Source organism: Larus michahellis, chromosome 3, assembly GCF_964199755.1.
Source record: "Larus michahellis chromosome 3, bLarMic1.1, whole genome shotgun sequence".
Taxonomy (NCBI): Eukaryota; Metazoa; Chordata; class Aves; order Charadriiformes; family Laridae; genus Larus; species Larus michahellis.
In genome coordinates, this window is record NC_133898.1 from 79,913,473 (window position 1) to 79,938,758 (window position 25,286).

The 25,286-nt window shown below is 38.5% G+C and overlaps 1 protein-coding gene across 1 annotated transcript in view; it reads left to right on the forward strand.

Moving 5' to 3' along the window:
• The window catches only part of LAMA4 (laminin subunit alpha 4), a 105,148-nt gene that overhangs the window by 56,708 nt on the left and 23,154 nt on the right, over positions 1–25,286 (forward strand). The window contains exons 11-25 of the mRNA XM_074580923.1: positions 529–722; positions 2,631–2,747; positions 4,637–4,785; positions 6,847–6,988; positions 8,054–8,150; positions 9,235–9,351; positions 10,374–10,562; positions 15,496–15,635; positions 16,864–17,037; positions 18,113–18,255; positions 18,577–18,739; positions 20,820–20,953; positions 22,125–22,296; positions 24,396–24,527; positions 25,012–25,154. Coding sequence (XP_074437024.1) covers positions 529–722; positions 2,631–2,747; positions 4,637–4,785; positions 6,847–6,988; positions 8,054–8,150; positions 9,235–9,351; positions 10,374–10,562; positions 15,496–15,635; positions 16,864–17,037; positions 18,113–18,255; positions 18,577–18,739; positions 20,820–20,953; positions 22,125–22,296; positions 24,396–24,527; positions 25,012–25,154 — 2,206 coding nt within the window. The remainder of the gene's footprint in view (positions 1–528; positions 723–2,630; positions 2,748–4,636; positions 4,786–6,846; positions 6,989–8,053; positions 8,151–9,234; positions 9,352–10,373; positions 10,563–15,495; positions 15,636–16,863; positions 17,038–18,112; positions 18,256–18,576; positions 18,740–20,819; positions 20,954–22,124; positions 22,297–24,395; positions 24,528–25,011; positions 25,155–25,286) is intronic.

Consider the following 25,286-nt stretch of genomic DNA (forward strand, 5'->3'; position numbering starts at 1 on the left):
TGTGTGTGCCTGTGCATGGCAGCACCTCAGCGATAGCTGCTTAGGAAGCTTTGTGCCCGGGTTAGAATTGCTCATGTGAACATCTTCCTTCCCCCCTGCCAGCTCTGCCATGGGGACAGTAAACTCCAGCAGAGAGAGAAAAACTGCTTGCATGGGAAAGAGTGGCCGCCTGATTCTCACAGCTCGGTGACCATGAGTCAGAGCCCCAGGACAATAAGGACTGTCTTCTCCAAAATAGCCTGGTTAGCTCTGACAAAGAAAAACAAATGAGGAGCAAGGAAAGCCAAACCTAGTTTCTTTTAGGAAAAGCTGCTTGAGAGGGGGAATTAATGGGATTAAAATGAGATAATAAAGAGAGGCATCTTTCCTTTTCAAAAGAGGGAAAATTAAAATCCAGGTTTAAGATCTCTCAAGTGAGCTTTTAACAAACGTGTCCCCTGAGTAACAGCAACAAAAATTGTTGCATTGGTAAGTTTTGTGAGAAATCCAAGCTTTGGATTAATCGGTAGCCTCTGATTTTTCTCCCAGTGCTCCAGCAAGTTGAAGCATTTCACGAGAGGTACAATGACACCAGATCTCTAGTATTTGATGTGCTGGAGCAGCTCAGCGAACAGGATGTGAAGCTGTCAGACCTGGAGGAGGCATTAGACCAGGCACTTGACTATGTTATACAAACGGAGGATATAAATAAGGAAAACACAGACAATCTCCAAAGTCGTGAGGTACTGCGCGGTACATTTATCATAACTGTTGTCTGTAAACACTTCATCTCTGCCAGTGCCTAAAATAATAGATTGCAAACAATTTAGATTCAGGAATCACTACACCAAAAAAAGAATTTCTTGGACCACTCAGTGGGATGAGTTTGACGGCAGTTCTAAGAAACAAGTTGTGGACGTGCAAGGTACTATTATTTATTCATGGAGTGACAATAAATGACAAGTTTTGGCATGGCATGTCTCAGCAGACCAAGGAAGAGATGAATACTGATGCCTAAACTGGGAAGATGTATTACAACAAAACCCAAGAAGCTTAATATTCCATGTAGCATGGCTGCTATAAATATTGTTGGGATTGTTTCACCTATTATGTACTGATTTATAATGTGGAAGGACTTCATGCTCACAAAAGTAATTTTATTCTATCAAAACAATTATTCATAAAGACTCTGCTCTGCATTCATGCCCTGGGCTGAGTGCATTCATACTGTCTCGTCCAAACATTCTCTTTGGTCCTCCTTAAACAAAATGCATCCCCATTTTTTCAGGAAGAGCAGACAATTGTCCTTGCATCTTCAAGCACAAATCCATTCTTTAAATGCTCCACAACATATACCTTGAAACTGGGTTTCCTACTTGCTGGGTGAACAGCCTAGCTATAAGGCTACAGCAGTTTTCCCTTATGCTCTGTTCAAATGAATACTTTCAGCATTTTGAACAAAGTAATCACCCCAGAGGAGAGCTCAGTGAAGACCTGTCCCCTACAGCACGGAAGCGGGCATGTTTGCCTGTAAGTGGTGGTATTAGGTTCAAATCCCATATGACTGATAAAGGAAATTGAATTTTCAGGTTTCTTATCCCAGAAAAATACCCAATCCATCAGCCATACAAAAAGACTATTTTTTCTCCTCCCAGCAGTTTTGTGACTCTTTTGCTGTTTTCTTTAGTTTCCTTTAGGGATGCAAAACCAGAATGTCCCACCTAAAACTTTTCTCTTCATTTATTTTTTCAGCGAGGAAGAAAATGACAAAGGGAACAGTTTGGAACCGTTTGAAGTGAACTCTTTTCATTTCAATGGCTGAAACTGTTTGGATTCTGGAGGAGAGAGGTTTAGGGAGCAATTTTGTGATTTGAAGAACAATCTTGCAAATTCAGGCCAACCTCCGGCTTTCATAGCATCAGTGGCTGAGTTTTGAGCTCTTGAAATCTGCAGAGCTAGAAGTTCATGCTGATGTGGAAGGTCTAATAATTCAATAGAGAAATCAGGCGTTCTGTTCTTGTGAGTTCTTCAACAAGCAGCTTGGGATCCTTATGTACAAAGCCTCTTCTGTTGTTCCATTGTTTCATAATTACAGTGCCAAGCTGCAGCTCTCTCACATTTATGAAGCAAAGCCTGAAGTGTGTAGTCGCAATTGTTCACTGTTTTTAACCAGTTCCATCTTCATTATTGCTCACAATGAAGGCAGATGCTGTACAAAAGAGATAGTTCACATTAGCTTTACTATTGACAAAGAAAAGAGATCTCTGTAGTGTATATTTAAAAAACCTCCGGAAAATAACTAGTCTCCAGACCACTATGAAAAATTCATGTTTAATTTGTCTCTGCTGGCAGTGCACTGAATAATGCTTCATTCTAATAAATGCTCATTTTGTAATATAAAATTAAATTAATAAATTAAAAATCCCAACATTTCTTTCACAAAGACAAGAAAATGCAGAGTCACGTTATAATATGCAGCTATTAGATATGTCTGGGAAAAACTTGGACTTCAAATCTGTCTAAAATCTATTTAGTTCATCACTTTATCTTTTGAATGAACTTCAATAAATTTACCAAAAATGGTAACAGTGTATTTTAGCAATGCACAGATGGTTTTGGATGTGATTTAAATTTATTTTATGTTTTTGTAGAAACAACATGAGAAAATAAAAGAGCAAATAGATGAAGTGAACGACATTCTGCTAAATGCCACTACTATTTTGGCAGGACCACAAAAAGTCAATTCTGAGTTAAGTGAGGTAATAAAGGTAGGTGCCTATGTCTTGATTTTTTTAACTTTTAAGTCATGTGTTTAGACCACTAAATAAAAACCTCTCATTTTTTATACTGCTTCAATGAAATACTGATGAATATTGCCCAAAAAAAGTATAAATCTTCCTGGATTAAAAGCTCTGTAATTACATTTTACCGTCTTGGAAAAATAGTTCTATTATAAGGACACCTTACTGCAGGCAGAGCTGAATGAAGGATTTTGCTGTAGAGTTCTCAATCATTTCATTACAGGCAGCTGCCAACAGATGCTCTGGTAAAAGACTGTACTATATGCATTGTCTTACAGAAGTCCTCTTCTGGAGGAATCCAGTGTTTTGAATGAGACATGGTGTTGCAAAAATTTTTAGAAATTTTAGGGTTTTCCACTTTCTATGAAGAAATGAAGAAAATAAAACTGGGATTTTGCTAACTAAAATATTTACTAAAGCTGCTGTTGGTTGGGGTGTTTTTTATCATGTTTTATTTTAAGATTTTGAGATAATGTAAGACAAATGAAAATTCTCCACAATCATTGATTTTGGTCATAGCTGCCCACTTTTCTTAACACAAAAGCAAATATCAAAAGTCATTAATTTTTCTTTGAAAAAGTAATTTGAGAAAACAGAAAGAAGATAGCTTGCTCTATAACCATCCCTAGGTGATCAAGTATGATTTTATTTTCTCCTTTGTTTTGTGCAAAACAAATTGCTGCAGTTTATCACTTCGGGTCCCCCACTCGTGTGGATAAGTTTACATATAGGGGACGTTCACACTGCAGGGAAGGAAGCAGCATGCAAACATCATACATCTCTCATCCTCATCAGTAATAAGTATTTCCACGCTTCACTCATTCATACTTTTTCTCTCCCTCCGTTTCATCCTTTTTTTTGTCTGTTTTGAGGACACATTTATAAACCTCAAACCTATCAGCAAGCTTGTGTATTAGAGAGAAGGTGAATGCAGGCCCATTTGGTCTTCCCCACATGTATTTCATATAAGGAAGTATGGATAAGGCAAAAGGATAGTACTTCTCCTTGCCTATACATACATATAGGTAGTATTTAGGTGGACTGATTTACAAATTAGACTAACACAGGATGTCCTAGCATGAGGGATGTCTTTGTGCAAGGAGGCAGAAACGGGCCAGCACCTGTTTTTCACAAGGTGGCACAGCTCACAGCAGTACAGCTAAACTCCCTGCCCCTCTCCAGCAATTGCCAAATTGCCCCCGGGGCACAGGCACTACCCCCTGCTATTCTGCAAGGAGGCAGGTTTGGGAGAATGGCAGCAGTGTGCCAGGGTCCACACAGTAACGGGATGATGCATAAGCCCAACCACTATAGCAATATTTAGTTTACTTGTATAGGTATCGTTTGGAAGTCCCAAAAACTAATTTCTCGCCTACAGACTTCACAGAGAAGAGGTAAAAGAAAAAAAGTAATTACGGGTCCCACCTCCCAATTTAAGAAGCAACACAATGAGGGGAATTTTGCATAGATCTGGTTTAGTTACTTCACCTATGAGCACTTCACTCTGAAAGACTTGTCATTGGCACCGTTCTGGAGTAAATATAAAAGACAGTAAGACATTTCTCAACTGTCATTCTTTCATATTTTAAACATCTCTCTCTAATATCTTTTTAAGGGATTCCTGGAATTTTGCTTGATTTTTATCTTCCTGCATTTGTCTTGCTGTATTGACATTCATGGGACAGACTCTTTTAGATCGTTCCTCTTTTTTATCTGTTAAAAATATAACATAAAACAAATAGAACAGAAAACAACATCATAATAATATAAAGGGTAAAATAAAACATGATAATCGAAATACTGACTTGATTTTTTACAATTTTCATCTTCTTTCCTTCCTTCCATATTTTGTTCAGAACGTGTCAGGGTTCTACGCAGAAATAGATGGAGCAAAAAAGGAATTGCAAGAAAAACTAGCCAATCTGTCTCTGTTTGATGATGATTTGGTAGAAAAGGCTATGCATCATGCACACAACCTACGAAGACTTGCTGATGAGCTGGACCGGTAAAATTTAACTTCAGCAGACTCTGTTCATACAAGTGCTACTGATTGAACAGCTGAACGAACTAAGAGACAAGCAGAAACACAGTGACATTAAATATTCTATATCTGTAAATAGGCATTAAACAAATCACTGCAAAGTCATGTATGGAAGGACTTTTCATGGTCCAGAGAGAACAGCTGAAGTTGAGCTAAGCAAAATCTATTAATCTTTCCAAAGAATAAACATACATCTTGCACGACATTCTCCCCTTTCTAATTTGGCATGTTCTTCTCTTCCCGTGGCAAGAGAACAGGGAAGGTAGATTAGTGAAGAATAAAATAATACAGGCAGATTAAATGGGGTTTGCAGAAACACCTCATGTCAGTAAATCCATGCACATTAAAAAATGTTTAATATTATGGGCCATAAAATGGGCTTTGGGATAATTTTTCTTCAGGAACTGGTTTACAGATGGAGTAGTTCTGCTACTCAATAGGTTGTGTCCCAGTGAAACTGTCCCACTGTAACACCAAAAACTTATTGTAAGACTTCCTATTTTGCTGAAAGATACTAGATGCATCAGCTTTCCCCCAATTTACTAAAAGGTCACTTCTAGACAGATTTGAAATAAGACTTCATTTGCAATTGGGACTACCCATGGAAAAATCACTGCTGCAAATGAATTCTTAAATAAAATATTTCACCAGAATTGACCTTAAGTAACATCATGGACATATGCTTTTGGAAGATAAACTTAAAAATACTCCTCAAGTATATTATCTAAATACCAGTTCTTTCTTAATATTAGTATGCCCTAGATAGGAGATTAAAATAGAGAAAAAAATAACAGATGGTTTTCTTTTCTACAACTGTATAAAGCTGACATCTGAAACTCCATTCTATAATGCCACACAAACTACAGACAGCCTAAAAACCAAACAATATGTTCAGTCTGCGATCAGCTAACTGGGGGCAGCAGAATCACTTGAAAGAAAATACCCCATATGGCTAGCCTTTATCCCTTACCAAAATAATTTAAAAATTACTACCAAGTCCAACACATTAGGAATTTAACAGAAAGTAAACAGAAATAATTACGAAATATCCAGATGGAAATGTGCTGACTCTTTTATTTGTTGAGAATATTGTCCTGCAGTGAAACTTTAATCCTTTAAAACATTTAGCCTGTCTTCAAATAATTTTGGTTTTATGGGTTTGCTTTATAAGCCTGTTAGGCTTTTATTTGGTCTTAGGTCCCCTTTTGTCTTAGGGGAATATAGTAGGAATTTCTTGCAACAACACTGAATCTGGAAATTTAATAATCCCTCAGTGTGCAAACACTTTGAAGGGAATACACACATGTGTAAATATATGTGTGCATATATAGTCTATATCTAACATACATTCTGAAATCTGTTTACCACAAAAATATTAAAAGATAATATTTATTCAAAGTTGCTAACAGCTGAAAGTTGAGCCCTGAATCAACTGCTATTTGGAATCTCCCCTGCAGGCCAGTTATTGCCTAATATGCAAATCAAGCTCTACCATGACAGCAAAACTATCTTGTGGGTTTTTATATCTAACTTTTGCAAAGTTTCATGACCATGAGCAGTTCTTTATCTGGTCCTCCCCTTTTTCCCACCTACTTTTGGAAAATACAAACAGCCCAGTGATAAAGCTGTCCTGATCACTGGCACACACAGGTCTTTCCATTCGTGGCCAGGAGTTACCCTTAAAGAAGGACAACTGATAGATCTGTTATTCTGTTATTTACTCTGTTAAACTAGATTTAAAAAAGATAAAAGCTTGCTCAGTAGTCACTTGTTGCTGCTCATGTAGATGTTACGGGCAAAATTCCCAGAGTTAAACCACTGGGAATTACCTTCTATCCACATAGGTTTCACTTGCTTCAGATTGATATAAATGGTCATACACAATGACGAGAATACTACTTAGGCCAAGTATATTTATGCAGGTGATTATATAGTCAGAATTTGCAGAAGGTTAAGAAAATTATTCAATTTGAAACTACTTTGATTCAATTTGGTTTCTTCCTCCTTTGACTCTCTTTTTAACAGGAATTTGTATGGTGTTGATACAAACGGTTTGGTACAAAGGGCAATAAATGCTTCAAATGTGTATGAAAACATTGCCGGTTATGTTGAAGAAGCTAATAAAGTTGCATTGCTGGCACTGAACACAACAAACCGGATCGATGATGTAAGTAATTTTCATAATATCGGCTTTTACTTTGCAATGCTTCAGAGATTGCAGACACTTAACTAAAAAGAAAAAGCAAGATTTAGCTTAACTGTCAGCATTGAACTTCTCACTGCACATTTTGCTATATCTACTATTCCCTGAATTAAATCCTAGGTGGTTAATTATTCTGCCAGCCTAAAGTCCCCTGGTATTCAAAAAGACACAACAGGTTCTTCTGTCCCTATGTACAGGGTGATGCTGCACTGTGTTGTCACTCAAATCAAGGCATTTCTGTGAAAGTCCAGACAACACCCTGGCCCTGTAGGAACCTGAGCTGGCATCTAGTGCCCGAGTCCTTCTACTGCACACAGCACCATGTGGCAGGAAAGGTGGTCAAGACATCTAACAGACAAATCACTGCTTCTCATAGAAAGTCAAGTTAAAACGAGGCAAATAGCTCACTTAAACACTCAATACAGGGATGACAATACTAATTTTGTCTCTGGCCTTGCTGTTCTAAAATATTTCATATGTATTTTTGTATGTATATAGTTTCTGACCTATATACATGCTATTTAACAGCAATTTGTTAGTGGGTTGGCAAGAGGATCTGGTTAGATTATGGGGGCCTGAACCCCAGAGAGCTGTGGGATTTCGAGTCCAGCCCTCTGCTTCCAGCACGCTATTGACGACTGCAAGGCCAGACACACGCAGCGCAAGTGTTCATCACCCATCTGAGATGACAGTAGAAATGAAGAGTCACAATGCCTAACTAATATGTAGCATGAGTATCATGTTGACCACACTGGAGCTGATAAATTAAGAGTACTTTTGTGCTTTCTGCACCTTCGTTATTTAGTGTTGTTGTCTGGAAAAGCATACATTTTTCTAAACTTAATTGCAATCTACAGAAAATTTTGCTTTTCAGACTTCTTTCACCAATCCAACTCCCAATCTTAAATGTTAACAAAGCAAATGAAACTGCAGTGACTTTGCAGTGGCATTTATATGAAGTAACATGCAGTCCACAATTAAGCACAGATAAGCATTATTCTGATTTTCTTTTTTGTAACATCCTTGTAGGCTGCAGTTGGAATTGATACTCAGATCACGTATCATAAAGGTAAAAGCAAAGAACTTCTCAACAGAGCCATGGAGCTACAACGGACAGCAGCTGACAGTAAATATACATCTTTTCTACTTTCCCAGTCAGCTTATAAGCATGCATGTTAAAATAAATTTCAAAAGCACATCACTAAGGCAGAACTACTGCTGTAACAGAATAGTGTATTGATCGAAGTTACCACACAAAGTACTCGAAATGGCCGCAGGCACAGTTTGAGTAGTTCATGTATTGTCATCCTGCCAGATGCTGAAAGTTTATTCCATTCACAAAAGGACCATTTCAGATACAACCACTGTTTAAATATGTGATCCTGCAAACAGTTGTTCACAGGTAAATATACTCAATCAAGTAGTTCAACTGAAATCAATTCACAACAGTTTAAGGAGAATGGCTTAAGAGCAGCCCTGAGAAGGACTTGGGGGTGTTGGTGGATGAGAAGCTCGACATGAGCCGGCAATGCCCACTTGCAGCCCAGAAAGCCAACCACATCCTGAGATGCATCAAAAGAAGTGTGGCCAGCAGGTCGAGGGAGGTGATTCTGCCCCTCTACTCCACTCTGGTGGGACCCCACCTGGAGTACTGCGTCCAGCTCTGGAGTCCTCAGCACGAGGACACAGACCTGTTGGAATGGGTCCCTTCTAACCCGAACCATTCTATGAGTCTATGATTTTATGATAAGTGTTCAGAAAACTGGATTTCACCGTGAAGCATAATAATAAATGTTAAAGGATTTTGGCCTTTTTTCACTGAAAATGAAAGAAAGTTCTAAAATTACAGAAATTATGTCTTCATTTTTTCAGGACCTTTTGAGTTCCTTAAAAATTCTCCTGTATGCTTGTTGCAGCTATTCTCAGCAGTTTTGGGAGAGCAAAGAGAGATAGTACTGACTGAAATACGGGTCTCCAGATTCTTCTGAGACACCCTGTGGCAAGCAAATAATGGCTGGGAGCTGCAAGGTTGCTTTTTCCTTTAGATTATGTGAAGTCAAGAGTGCTAGTATGCCCTATACTAAAAGAGGCCATAGTATGCTGCTTATGGTGTATTAAATGCTTAATAACATACCTCCATAATATAAAATTTACCTTTTGAAATGCCGCTTTGATGACACTGAACTGTACCTCCTATTTTCTCCCTACAGATAATGATTTAACCATTGCAGACACCAGCCAGCATGTTAATGGCACTTTTGCTAGAATGAATGCTCTGCGAAGCCAACTGATGAGAGTCATCTCAAAAATGCACCCAGCAGAGACAGGTTGCAAAAGGAATTTCATCTTTATGATGCTTTATCTTCATATATTTAAGAGCATATTTTATCTTTGCATATGGCCTATAAAGTTGGTATTAAGATTTCAGTCCAAGGGAAGCCTAAAGGAATTTGACTGAAACTACAAGATCCAGCTTTAACAACATTCATAATGAAATTATATGGTTTTCCATGTGAACTTTTTAACATTCTTCTTGATCCTCTTTACTACAGTTGTCCTCTCCCATGTTACTCTTGATCTTTTCAGGTCTTGGAGAATCTACAAGCCTGTGAATTTATTGTATTGATAGTAAAAGTCTAATTCACATACACATCACACCTGGCAAGTAGAGTATTTGGGAAGTAATTACTGTCAGTCTTGACTGATAAAAGATCACCTTAGTTTTTCACAACACAGACATCATAGAGCATTCAGCAAGTATATCCAAAAGAGTTCAAAGTTGACATGGTCAAGATTTCTTCATTAATTTCACCTAAAAATGGCTGAGTTTTACTGCCAAGACATTATCATATGCAAAATGCCACAGGTTTTACAAATGTAGTAGTTGGTAACTCCAAAAAAATAAAAACCCCAAAATGATAGGTATGAAAAAACAAAACCACTTTAGTGTCCTGGGCTTCTCTCCTTCAAAAACAACTTTCATGAAAAATATTGAACAAATACATGCTTTTCTTTTAAAAACTTGATGAAAAACAATGTATTTTTTAATCTGTTCCAACTTCCTTGGCTATATAACACTCACCAAAATCCAAGTACATTGAAAATTTCTAACAATCTAGGATGGAAATGAGAATTTGTTAAATTTTAAGAATTAATATAACTGTCAACCAGCCACAGGAATTTTTGAATATTCCCTGTGGAAATAAAGAGAAAACCAACCGAGCAAGGTTGTGTCCCCATTCTGCAGAAGTTAAAATCCCTTTAGCCTCACCACTTTCTAAGTACTGGTTATAACTCGCTTGGATCTTTGAAAGAGTTAATTTCTTCTCATCCTCTATTTATTTTGTAGTGGAGGCCAGAGAGCGTTTGGAGCAAGCTAAAATGAGGACTGCAGAAGCTGAAAGTACTACCATGACAGTAACACAAGCTACGACCCCCATGAATGAGAACGTGAGGTTGTGGTCTCAAAACCTGCAAGACTTCCAGCACAATTCAGCAGCACAGTTCAGCAGTACTGTGCATTCAGCTCGGGCTGCAGGTATGGTGACCTGAATTTTGCCATTCCTTAACGTTAAAAGGTCAGGGAATCATCGCAACATCATGTTATATGAATTGTTTATATTGCATATTCATTGCATATAATCTCCTAGCATTTTACCTCCATGAAAATATTTCAAAAATTAGCAGTTCTCTAGAGACTTGACTATACTTTCTAAATTTGGATACTTGGGAATTTCCAAAAATGACTTAAACACTTAAGGGCTGAACTCCTATTGGTTTCTAAGTCATTTTTATCAGGGTACCAGGGTCACACTGAATGGTAGACAGCTTGTTTAAATACTTCTTGCTATTATGATTGGCAGTTAAGTTTGGTTTTTTTTAACATTGGGAGGCATTTGAAAACAGGGTCCTTTTGTCCTTTGTAGTACAAACATGAGGGTAAATGGTCCCTGACTTGATGAGCTTGCAGTCTAAACAAAGGAGGCAAAGAGGATTACAGAGGAAATATAATATTTAAGCAGGGTGGTTGCTGGAAAAGCTTGTAAACATCACATTAATTCCAGTTTTATTATCAGGGGGAGGAGGAAGAGTAGAATAAAAATTGGAAGATTTGTTATGAAAAATTTAAAGTAAATAAAAAGACAAAAAAAAACCTGAGGCAGGCTACAAAATTGAAATGAAGAGGATAGGAAAGCGTGGAAAAAGGAGCAGGGAGAGTGAAGCTGAAATGAAGTGACGGGTGAAAGAAGGAAAAGAACAATTAGGAAAGAAAAGAATCCATCTAGAATTATTCAGAATAAAAAATTGCTGATAAGCACCACTACTTATTGCTCAATGTACTTCTGGTTCTGGTCAGGATGCTCACTAATCCCAATTTATTTATGGCTAGGGAAGCTGAAAGTCCAGAACAAGAAATTTCCTGCATATGTTTGATGTTATGTACCATCACCTGCAGCACTGTTCAGCTATGTCTTGCCTCCTGAAAGTGCCTCACAGAAGGTCCATAACTCCATTGACTCTATCTCCAGAAAGTCTGAATTTCAGATCTACTGCCCCAAATCCCTTCTTCTGCCAGAAGCTTTGCAACTTGAATGCCATTTTACTGCAAATGGTGTTACAAGTACCAAAGCCAACATTGCTTCCAGTGCCCCAAAGCCACAGTCTTCCCTCTAAACTAGGGAAACCCAAGGGTCATGTTATTTCCAGAATTTAGTAATGGATAAGAACCCTGCACTAATATTTTTGGTTGAGTGAGTACTCCCAAGAACTGGTATAAAAGTGGTTTCCTCCGCAAGGAGAAATTCAGTACTATTCAATATCCTGAATTCTGGGTCCAGCACTGGAGGCAACTCACATTTCTCCGAGCTTTTCATCCAAAGAAACACTGAGCCACTCCCTCTGGGAATAGGTAAACTCACTACTAGTCACTGCACAGAGCTGCATAAGGGTGTAGTTAATAACAGTAGTTGCATTGCATTGCTGTAAAATGTTTTTGATCACCACAGAGCACAGTTTAGGCTGTGAGCTATGGGGTCCAACTCCCACTTAAGCTAATGTAAATGTGGATATGACTGGCATCCAGGAAGGGAATGGTATGAGGAAAAACATCTAAGAGAAACACCCTGTTATAGCTTACACATGAAGGTTTTTGGTTTTATTCACCTTTACACTTGATTTACATTTAACATTTAGTAGTGCCAGCTTAGCAGATATAGAGCAGTAACACAAACTGCATTTGACTCTTCATGCTCAAAATGTCAGCAGACATTCAGAATTCAAAAAATCTGCTCATGCTAGCTGTGATGCTGGAAGAAGTTATTTCCAGTAGCATTTGAGAGGCTTCGTTAAGAGTGGATAGACCTAAAATGGCCCACCTCTCCTAGTTGGTTATGTTCCTAACAAGGCATACGTGATGCATTCACCACAAGTTGTAAAGAACAGCTCAGCTCCTATGTGCTGTGCCTGGCAAAAATGTCTTCTCTGTGATAGTGGTTTTGCAGGTAGGGAGTCACTTTGAAAGTATTGTGATCATATCAGAGTGCTCGGAGGGCCTACTGACCACAAACTAATGCTCTTATGCAAAACTACAGCAATGTGTGCCCTACTACATTTGTAGAGGCAGCTTTTCTGTGGCATTTTTAGTATGAAGGCATTTGTTTGTTTGTTTGTTTGTTTTAAGGCACAATGATTTTTTTGCCAGAAAGATTAGGTGGAAACGGCTGAGAAGACAGATCAGTGCTACAAAGGAGGCTAGCATGCGTGGTGATCCAGTCAGATGTGACTGTGATTCACAGCTTGGGAAGACAGATGTAGACATGCTGGGGCATGGTGGAGTGTTCTCAGATCAGCTGAGGATGTTGCCAGGAGAGGTTCATGTGGCAGGAAGAATGTCCATCAAAGTCCAAAAGAAAGTCACAAAAAATGTTCAGACAGGTGCCTGAAACACCAAAACACCTGATCATCATGCCAGTAACACTACCATGGTAGCTGAAGCCTCTTAGCTGGCATGTCTGGATTACCTTTGAAAAAGCTTGCACTTGATTTTTAGAAGGGTGAGAACATATCTTGGCTGTGCAGTTTGTCTGAGAATACTCCCTGTGTTGCCATTGTGCAGGGAACTGGTGAGCTTCAGCAGAGAGGATGAAGGACAGTTTGGGAAGGGAAACACAAAAGGAGAAGGTGTCTGGAAGGTTATAGTTAAGGTATTTCCTCCTTGACAGTTTCCTTTGTATATTCTTTTTTGGGAAAGACTAGTTCTCCTTTTTCGCTCTCACCATCACCTCAAAGACTAAAATAAAAAATCAATATTCTTCTGTGTTGAAGAATGACATTATAAAGGGCAAGAGGAAGAGATTTATGGTGAGATTTTATATTAGTACTGGTAGTATTAGATGTTAGGTTTGTGTTTTCATGTTACAGTTGTGTTTCAAGTTTAATATCCCAAATTTCAAACTGATGAAAAGCGAGTTTTTCAAGGTATCAGATCAGACACAATTCCAATTCAGTTGCTGATTATTAAAAAAAAAAAGGTTGAAATATGCCAAATCCCTTTTTGAGCTTGCATTTTTTTTACTTTAAGAACAATGTGGACATTTTTCCAATGCAATAGAACATTCATTTCAAAAGGCAGAGCAAACTTTCTGTAAGTTGATTATTATACTAGTTATTTTTTTAAGTACAGATTTTAATGCATTGTGGAATTAATGTATTACCCAGAATTCATTGTAGTTCTTTGAGGATTTGCTAAAATAATGGTATTTTAATGTACAGTAAACTTTATATCAATTATCTAATTACTGACCCTCCAGCAGATAAGGTCTTTCAGGACTTAATGGGAATGAATGGAGAGTCTAAAGCTCTATACGTCCCACTTCTACATTGGACTTGGAAAGTAAAACACAAGTGAAAAGAGCCCAGCAGAGTGAGGGCAGGACTGTGGCAAATATAGCTTTTCACTCTATCCAAAGAGAAGCGAGACTTGTAGGACTCCATGGGATCTTCTCATGCTCTGGGTTGCTCTGAATGAGGCGGAGAGCTGCTTAAGTCTTTAGTCAACACTGAACTGGAAGCAGAGAAAAGTGACTGGAGACTATGCTTCCGTCTTTCCCTTCTACACAGTCTCAGTACATCTCAGGATTAGCTCCTCCACCTGTCTCTCTGCCATCTTCTCAGATAAGAGTAAAAATAAGAGGGGAAGAACACACGATCACGCAGATGCAAGTTGACAACCCCTAAAATATAACTGCAAACCCTACAAATATGGTCTTAACCTTTATAGTGAATCCATGTCATTAAAAATTAACTACGAACACCGGATCTTTCTTATATCCATGTAGCTTGTGGCTAAAATCGCATTTCATTATACTCAGCTAGTTGTACCTACATCTAATTAAAGATGAAAAATGATGTGATGTGTAAATATCCTTCAAAGGGCAGCATGTCATTGGAATCTGATGTGATGAAATTAGACTATAATTAGGGGCAGTTATTTTTCTTTCTCAGTAATTTTTCTGTCTGCTTATCTTTCTGGGAAAGGACTTCTCTCCCTTTGAACAGAACAAAGCACCTGCATTTCCCTTTGATAACAATCCTACTTGCACATAGAATCATAGAATCATAGAATTGTCTAGGTTGGAAGGGACCTTTCAGATCATCAAGTCCAAGACATAATAGTGAAAGACCAAAGGTCCAGGACTCTGATTCATGACCCCTAGAAGAACTAAGCAGGAAAGATGAAGAGGTTACTACTCACAAGGGCTGGGGCAGGCAGTAAGCACAGTTTAGGTGCACATGCATCCTTCAGCTAAGGATTTCTACCATTGCACAGTACAGGCCTGTTACCACAGTCTGAAAGCAGCGGTGTTTCTGTTAGCAGCATGGGCTGTGAACCACACGCAGACACATTACCTGTGCAGCTGTTGCCGATATCTGGGTGATAACCTTTGGGAGAGATGCACAGCTGAGAGCTGAGGGAAACAACCTATTCATCTCCCCTAAAATGAATTTGAAGAGCTCATCAACCATAGCTCCTAGATGCAGCTCCCAGGTCAGCCATGGATATCCAGTGAGATGCTGAACAAATAATCCTTCTGCTCCAGTTGCCTATCTGTAAAATTGGGTTTAACATTTATTTGCCTTGAAGGAAGATGAAAAGGTTAAAATTATTAACATTTGCAAAGCTCCTCGAGGAAAGTATTATGGAGGTGCTACACCACAGCAGTTCCTAGGAGTCCCATAAAAAGTAGTCTCCTTTGTGCAAACTTGTTTCCAAAGACTTTTGCAATACTAGATTATGATAAATCACTACCGTTTCTGAAATCACTGCATCTCACATACCACAGTTAGGGTTTGTTCTTAAAGCAGAAGGAGACAGGTGAGTTAACCTAAAAGGGTAAGGAGAAATTTTCCTGGTGCGAAACCAGTGTTAGAAAGAGTTAAAAAACAAGCTGTCACTTCTTTTCTAACTGCAGCGAAGAAACTTGCAGAAGTCCTCCCTCAACTCATGGGTAAACTGCACACAGTAGAACAGAAGGCACCAGCAAACAATATTTCTTCCAACATTCAGCGGATCAGAGAGTTAATTGCTCAGACCAGGAGTGTAGCAAGCAAGGTAAAACTTATGAACGGGATTTTTGGTTACTAGTGCTAATAATCAAATGCATCTTACTAGGATCTCCACTTTCTTGGGCTATGTTAGAAGCCCAAACCTTGACATTACCACTTCACAACAACTGGATAAACAAAGTACCCTGGAAGTCATTAAAATATTTACAGTTGCTATTTGCAAGCAATTAACATTACCATCGTATTCATGGTAGATGACTGTTGCTGCAGTAGCAACTTTAAGTAATTGGCACAGTGTTAAAAGATGGGCACAATAACAAAACCATTTAAAGCTAAAACTGATAGATCATTACTTAGCTGGCAACATTAGTTACAAGCAGTAGTAATTACGGCAATTTAATGCAAACTTTTCTAAGATGACAGTATTTCTTTTTTTTTTCTTTTGAATTAATTTTCTGCAAGATAAGAGCATCTTTGGCTCATACATATTTAATAGAGAAAAATACTTTCATTATCATACATAAATTATGAGGGATTTTTCTGTAATAAGAACACCAAGGTCAAAAATTAAAACAGTATACTTGAATTCACTCAGAAAAATCAAAAATTCAGTGCATTATTGTATGTTGACAATGCTGGAATATGCTGTCCACATACATTACTTCAAAAAAGAAAAGGAAAAATCAGTTAGTATGTGTGCAGTGCTTGACTGTTCTTTAAATGCATTTCATCATTCAGGCATATTGTGCTTAAACTTGAAAACATTTCAGTTATGTTGAAGGCATTTTGAACTAAAATGAACATGTTTTAAAATTTTATTAACATCTCATATATATCAAGGTAACTTCAGTAATATAACGGGATTACTCATGAACAGAAAATTGGTCATACTACTCCCAAAGCAAAGAAATAAATTATGGGTAGAAGTTTTATAGCTATGTAAGAATTCCATTATGTGCCATACATAATGATGTAGCCCAGATTCAACTAAGCATACATCTATGTCCCACTGAAATCTAATTTACTTTATGAATATGCTTAAGCACAGTTAATTATGAGCTTTAATTAATTTTAAAATTAATTCCCTTCGTCTTCTTTACAGTGTCTTCCAGAAGTGATTGTTATAAACATACAATTTTGCATGGCCAATATATAGGTGCCAATTGCGCTCTTGCAGTAAGCAAGGCTGCTCGCTAAGTATTCTTGCACATTTACCTTAAGTAATGTCCCCAGGCAGCAATAAGGTGTCTCATTTAGCACACTTACAACTGCAGGTCCAAGTTTCTATGATGTTTGGAGGCCAGTCAGCTGTTGAAGTCAATCCAAAGATCAACGTGGAGGAACTGAAATCTTTCACTTCCATGAGCTTGTACATAAAGTTTCCGAAAGACAACCCACAACTGGCAGCATCTCCAGACAGATTTATTTTGTACCTTGGAAACAAAAACGTAAGAGAATAACCTACTTAATTTATCTTTTTCATTAAAAAAATTGAAATAGGTTTGAAGTTTATTTGCCCTTGGTTTTTCCTCTCACTATTTCTCTGTGTTTCAAAATAAGAAGTGTCTATTATATGACTGTAATTGATTTTGTGAAAAGCAAAGAGCAAGGGTTCCTGAGACCCCTGTCCTTGAAACTTCTCATTCCAAACAATGAAGGATTCCCTCTAAGAAGCAAATTAGACTGCCCATGCAGCGTGCTGCTGTGATTGTCAATGCTGTGAGTCCCACTTGCTATCTCCAGTGCCGGTACTGAGGTGCTCTGAAGCAGTTAATGTCACCTGCCTGGCTTTTGCGGGCCATGTTTTTATCAGGTTTATGCTGCTGACTGTGCCGATTCCAAATCCGTGAGGTCACAAGCCCACAAGATAAGCAGGATTCTTCACCTGTGGCTTGTGCTGCTGTTGTACACTCCGTACACCACTACTTTGAAACACTTAGAGAGGGCATATAGTCTCTCCACCCATAAGTGTTGTGAAATAATTGTTCTTTAAATTGTGGTTCCTCAAAGAAAAAAAATCACACCCCACAAGCCAGGTATAATCCTGGCAAGCTGTTACTTGGGAAGGGTAAAGACGCAGGCTTTTCTTTTTAAGCTTTTCTAAAAAGACTGTCTACTGAATATAAATCAAGTGAAACCCCTCTTGGCAGAATATTTAATTGCAGCATAATACCTTTCAGGTATTATATACTAAGGCTTTAGACAAATGTTCCTATTTCCTGCATATGACACTGCACACTAAATACTGATGAACGGCTTCTGATTGAACATGACCAATTTACAGTCAGAAGACTTCTCATGACCTTGTATTTACCTCAGTCAAAATGACATAAAGTAAAATATCACAAACTTTTTCTGTACAGTTTTATCTGCTGAAAAAACGCCATTAAAGAATGAAGCTTTTATTTATTAGTTATATTTAAAAGTGTCATATAGTCTATCAAAGCCCACCCTTTACTAATGTTCTGCATTAAATCTCTTTCGATGTTGTAGCTCTGACATCTTTCTCCTTTGGTGTTTTAGGCAGAAAATTACATTGGTCTCGCAATTAAAAATGATAACCTTGTATACATCTATAATCTGGGGGGCCAAGACGTGGAGATACCTCTGGATGCCAAGCCAGTCAGCACCTGGCCTTCTTACTTCAGCATCATCAAAACTGAGAGGTAAAGCATGTCCCCCAAACCAAACAGTTAATAGAAAAAAAAAATCAAACAGAGAAGGCTGGGTTACAACTTCTCATCAGGAGTCTTCAACGCCTGGCCCTCCTCCTGCTGAAATAAATGGAAACTCTCTTTGCTTTTAGAACGCTAGGACCCAAGGGGCCACAGGGGGGAAGAGAAAGTGTCTGTGGTTTCTCTCTTTCTTTTCCCCCAGAGTACCAGTCTTCTAGTAAGGAAATAAAAACTCTTCCTGAAGTTGAAGGCTTGTTTGTTCTTTTAAGTCTAGCCAACACAACTCTCTTCTCTTAAAATTCCCTTCTACAGGATTGGAAGACACGGCAAAATGTTTTTAACTGTGCCCAGTCTTAGCAGCACAGCTGAAGAAAAATTCATCAAAAAGGGAGAGGTTCTCGGTCCTGGCTCTCTCCTTAATTTGGAACCTGAAAATGCTGTTTTCTATGTTGGCGGAGTGCCTCCAGACTTCAAGGTTGGACAGATAAATACTCTATATTCAAAATTAAATAATGAAAACTTATCTTGCTGGCCTTCCCTTGAAACACAGAAATGGTTAATAAATTATTAGACATTAATTAATAAATTAATTAGTCATTTAACATCTTAGGACTCCATCTTCTAGCCGTGGTGGAAAACACTGTTTTCTCTAACATATCATGTCATACAGTAAGATGATCAGATTCTTGTTAGCTGTTATGCAAGTTTTCTGAAATGTGATAATAAGGAAAAAGCTTGCTAGCTGTTAAGTAGCATGCATAAATTAAGGCCTATTAGCCCAGCTTAACAAAGTTTGCAGGCTACCAGGTTTTCTCAATGATAATGAGTTCTTGGTGCTTACAATTTCTCTTTAACAACTGTCACAAAAATGAACAGTAATGTATTGTTAGTATCATGGAAGTGTGGGAAACCAGAAATACAGTGATTTTTTTGAATTTAAATTATCATTGGTTTAAATGCAGCCTTACAACAGCATGAAGGCTTGCCTGTGCAAAACATGTCTGAAGATCTGCATGAGACCGTTGCTTCAGTCTAGTTCCTAATAGTTAGCATGAATTAGCACCTCACTTACCTGCTTCTGTGAACATATCAGATCCTCTTTTTGGATTTAGAAATGGTTATGAATGATCTTGGCTATGAAAATTGCATGGCTGAATGAAAATGTACTTAGAAAGACTTTAGAGAATGCTAAATTATTTAACCTAACTGTAATAGGTACTAAAAACATCCAATTACTGTTCCACAAGCAGCCCTCCTACCAATATAAAAATGAAGATTAACTCAATACACTTATGTATTCCTGAGCTTTTGTATTGCTGTGACTACCAGATATATGCCATGGTCTAAATTTTAGATTACTGAGCCCTGAGTGCAAACTGCCTGGGAACAGGACTGAGGAGTGAATAATAGTTGCACACACACACACACAAAAAGTAACCAGCAAACAAACCGTCCAGGTCTGTTCCAGAGCAAGGCAGAGGAAAAGAAAAAGAAAAAAAAGTGAAGGAAAATGGGAAGGGGAATGGGAAGAAATGGATTCATGGAATTATTTGATAAGCATATGGTTCTTCTCTCCCTTAGGAACGGACACCTCACATTTTCATTTATTAACATACAATCTTATTTGCTAAAGGCTTTTGCCTTTGCTTTCCTCTTACATACTTTGTAAATAGAAATGTACCACTTAACCATCAGAAGACTCACACTTAACATAATTTAACAGAATAGTAGAAGAAACAAAGGAAAAAAAGGAAACATGATCATTTACCAAATGTACCTGTGCTGCAGATAAGAATCTCATTTTCTCTTATAGCTACACACATTCTGCATTGCTGTATTACCATTATTATTATGTCCCAAGCAAAATGGAAATAATGAGAAGCTGAAGAAAAGTTACTGGCAGTGATCAGACTCTGAAGTACAAGAGGTGTTATCAATATCACACCTGTTTCACAGGGCAGAGTATTTTAATATTCAAAGAATGATTCACTTGCTCAGTCAGCTTTATTCTTTTGTATTTTTCCCCTCACCAATGTGGCTATTTAAATTCCATTTGCAGTGACTTTTGTTAAAAGAAGGAGCTTCTGTATCCTGCTGTTAAAAAAAATACCTACTGAGGATTAGCCACTGGTACAGACTTTGAAACCAAGTCTCCTGGGTTTAAAGAGCTCTCTTATTTTTCTCTCTTTCGTCACAGTATGAAGTTATTTTTCTGACAGTGAAGGATGAAATATCTACTGAGAGATTCAAATGCATTGACCAAGATCTGCAATTAGTCAAATCTTAACCCTTTTACAAGAGTGCTCCCTTCACAACTACAGAAGTAGTTTTTGTTTGCAGTTGCCTTACCTGGCCTATTGTAGTCACTGTGAGACTATTTATGTGCTCCATTTTAACTTACAGCACAATGGCCATATCATTATAAGGACTGCAAAGACAATTCCAAGGTAGCATCATCCCATTTGTTTCAGAGCCAAAAATGACCCTAGGCACAAATGATACCCAAATAAAGAGTATGACCTTTCTCCTTTTACCTTTCCTTGCCCTCTGCACAGCTCCCTCCTAGCTTAAACCTGCCTGGCTTCATCGGCTGCCTGGAACTGGCTACCCTGAACGATGATGTGATCAGCCTATACAACTTCAAGCACGTGTATAACATCGACACCACCACATCGCCACCTTGTGCCAGGTAGGGGACAGTCCCACCGTTACTCTGCTACTCTGGTTTGTTGCAAGTGCCAGTCCTGGTGGGTCATTCCTGGTTTAGATTACAAACGCGAAGGTGATATTGAGTTGTCCAGAAGGAACTCAGTCACTTTTAACTCCTAGTTGCATCAACAAGTTGAATTTTTATATATATGGAAGTTGGACTCGATGATCCTCATGGGTCCCTTTCAACTCAAGATATTCTGAGATTTGCTGCTGTCTCCATTAACACAACCTTGTTCATGCCTTCAAAAGGGAAACTGGGGCATGGTCCAGGCTCCCTCCTTATCCCCACTGCTTGCCTAGGACAGGAAAGCTCCTGACTCGAATCCTGTTGCTGCAGACGATACAGCCCCAGCCAGTTAGCTCCAGGGAGCTTGGTAAACTTGAGTGCACTCCCACCCCCAGACAGCAAAGCCCATACGGAAGTTATCTTTCTGCCATACAGTCTTAAACCCACAACAGGAATACCTCAGATAAGCCATTCACAAACTGGGAAATGCAGCCCCTAAACCAGAAGTGAACATCAACTACAGCGTTCCTTTTGCATAGACACAGCAAGCATTTTGTTTATACAACAGGCAGCAACAGTAGAATCTCTCTATACAAAGAATAGGAGGTGAACTTGCAGCTCTCACTGGAAAGAAATACAGGAGGTGTTGGGACAGAACAACCACGCCATTCCCACAGGGAGCAGGAGCTGCTGCTCTCCAGGACAGTGCACGCAGGCCACTCCCGAGCTCCCCAGCAGAGCCCCATGCTCGGCAAAAGGCCTTGGAGAATTCAAATGGGTTTCTGCACAAACTGGGCAAGTTCTTAATAGAAATATATACGTATCCTTACAAAGAGGAGATGATGTGGGCCTGCTAATTTACAAGGATGAGCAAAGAATTTTCCTGTCCTCTAAATACAACACAGGATAAAAGCACGATGTAATGAATGAAGGAGTTAGATATACCTTCAAAGCTACACACTACTTTTCAGAAAAAATTCCCAGAAAGAATTTGAAAGTCATCAGTCTCACTGCTGCCAGGAAGAAGCAGCAGTTCAGAACAATTATTTCAAGAAAGTATTTTAATTGTAAAGGCCTTGAAATGTCCCCAAATTAAAATGGGGATATGCCAAATATTACTTCCCTGCTTGTTTTTTCATAGAAATAAGTTGGCTTTCACTCAGAGCCGGGCTGTGAGCTATTTCTTTGATGGCTCTGGCTATGCCTTGGCAAGAAACATTGAGAGAAGGGGAAGATTCAGCCAGGTGACTCGGTTTGACATAGAAGTTCGAACACCTACAGACAACGGATTGATCCTGCTGATGATTAATGGGGTGAGTACCAAACCTGCTGGTGCCCTTTATCTGTGTGCACCACAAGTTCCCCAATACTTACAATATCATGGAAAATCCAAAATGCTTATGTCCTTACATTTAACTTCTGGAATGAGGAAATATTTTGTGTTTGTCTGATGCATGTATACACGAGGAGGGAACTGGAACTGGCTTTGCGAGGACCCAGGAACCGAGGGCCCTGAGTTGGAATCTGCTCTCATCCAGAGACAGACAGGACTTCAGACCGCTGATACCCTTGTGATGACACTTTGAGAGAGACTCCAGTTAGGCCCAGTAGTTGCACCTTTATTTAAATGTGAATGCACAATCAAAGAAATACGAAATTTCTGTGAAGTAACTCCCATGAAGCAGCCACTTTGTGGTAGCTGACGCGTATCTCAGGGTGTACTAGAGTTAAATATTTAAGTTACTGAAAATAGAAAGTAGTCCAAATAAAATGGCTTGCTCCAAATACCACCAGCTTTTCAGAAGTTTGCGGGTGATGCAAACCCTGTAAGGATTTGAAGAAAATAGATTTCACATGCAAATATCTTCTGAAGACAAACTTGGATTTTTTTATCTTTGGGCATCTCCACATCAAGCTCACAAGTCCTCTGTGGATTATAACTTGGTAATATAGAGATTTTAATATGTAGATGCAGTCCACAGACATACACTTTTCTAGACACCTACACGTACCACCACATTGAGCATTTAAGAAGAGAAAAATCCACTCTCATTAGAAAAGCTACCCTCTAGTGTTTGCTTTTAGGGTAGCTTCCAGAGAAGAGTTGTGGGGAGCAATTTGCTGCGCAGCGTAGCATGCCACCACTAACCTTCGCTCTTAGGAGGTTTTGGACTAAGCAACTACTGTTAAGTTTAACAGCCTCTATTGCAGATCAGTAATTTTTCTTCCAAGCAGACATGCCCAGAGGTTTGTCAGAGATATATGCACTTTGTGTGTTATGGCGGAAACTGCAATCAAGCTGGATGTTAGCTGTGGAAGTCCATGCCTGCTCACAGGCACTTTTAGACAGACTGTGTAAGCCAGTCCATTATTCAGTTCTGCTAAAACAGCTCATAAATATATTGAATGTAATCACCATTTCACTTTCAAATTTAAGCTGTTCAAAACAAAGCCAAGCTGCAGTTTCATTTAAAAGTGCTAGATTAAAACCTACTTTTACTACTTTAAGTAATGACTTCTGAAGGTGGACTCATTTGTGTCAGTGACAGCAGTTCTTGGCCTACAGTAGTTTTTTGACAATTATTGTTTCCATGTTTGCATTAAGCATGGGAACAACAGCATGAACACTAGGAGAGAAGACAAACTTTAGCATTAAAAGCATTAACCCAGATGCACAGTTGCTATAAACTGTCCTTTTTGCTTCTTTATGTTCAGTTTTGGAACAGGACTAATTCTATGGTACAGATCTTCATTTCAAGCACTCCGAAAGATTTTCTAAAGTAGAGCTCCTGCTTATAAAGTTTAGGTCACCCAGCCACAGAACAGAAGCCAAACCATGAAGAACCATGAAGCAGAAACAGTCAGGAAATCCAGAAACCAAATACACAGTAAATACACTCTATCTATTCCTCAGCCTTCAGTAAACACATCAGTGCTCATCAGGGCTGTGAAAAGATACAATCCTCAGCTATTACAGGCATCGTGACAGAAGCTGCTAATGCAGATACAGCCATTCCAGCACAACATTGCTTTTAGCAGTATAACATCTTTCTTTTGGGGCATGTGGTTATTACTTTAACAGTAAATAGATGTGTTTGCATTAGGAATACTTTGCTGGTAAAGAATATTGACATTACTGTGCTACCAAATACTATTCCTACAGGGAAACAGTTCACCAAGTCTTCAAATAAGTGCTGTTTATCAAACAATTATGTGTGTATGTGTATATATACACGTATATTATATATCTTAAAAAGTAATCCAGAAACTGTGTTATAGTTTTGCAAATAAAAATACCTTATCCCAGCATGCTTTTCACAATATCAGACACTCTCATAACACTGCTTATTTATTTTTTTTAATTGCTGCCACAATCATAGTGCTTTTCTGACTGCTGTTTTGTTTTATACAGAGTATGTTCTTCAGTCTAGAGATGCATAATGGTTTCTTGTACCTCCGCTATGACTTTGGCTTCAGCACCGGCCCTGTGCTGCTAGAGGACTCCATGAAGAAGGCTCAGATTAATGACGCTAAATTTCATGAGGTAAAGATGTGGTTACAATCACAGCCATTTGATCAACTATCCAACTGCTATTTGGTTGCAGTCTTTTATATATGCATAGTATTTTAGGGACTTTGGTAGATATAAAATATCTACTTGTATTTTGTTTAAGAGAATTTGCTTTAAGCCAGCGTAACTGTGACAGTGACAGTAGCAAATCCCCCTCAGTGGTTTGCTTCTCCTGCCATTTACTTGATTTAAATTCAAAGTCTGATTCCTTATCCACAACTACAGCTACAGTTCTGTTCAACATGTTTAAGCAGAGCACAATTAAGCATTTTATGCTATGACAATGAAATAAGTTTTTTAAGAAGTACGCTCTAACTTCTTGGATAAATCAAGAAAGCACTCTGAAGTTAATGGAGCTTATCTGTTTGCCGCAGTGTAGAATTTGACATGGGGTACTTACATGAACATACAAAAGATGACATTTTGGACACTTCTAAGCACATGTTTCTCTTTACAGATTTCTGTTATATACCACAATTCCAAGAAGATGATCTTGGTAGTAGACAGGCGACATATAAAAAGTGTGGACAATGAAAGAACAGCAATGCCATTCACAGACATCTACATTGGAGGAGCACCTGCTGACATCTTGCACTCCAGGTTAGTTTACAACTGGGATTCAATCATTATCTTCAAGTAATCACCATATTTAAGTTACGTTATGCAACCTGTGCTGAAAGGCTTACAATAAAATGTATTTCCCAGCCTCAACACATTATGTAAAACAACCCC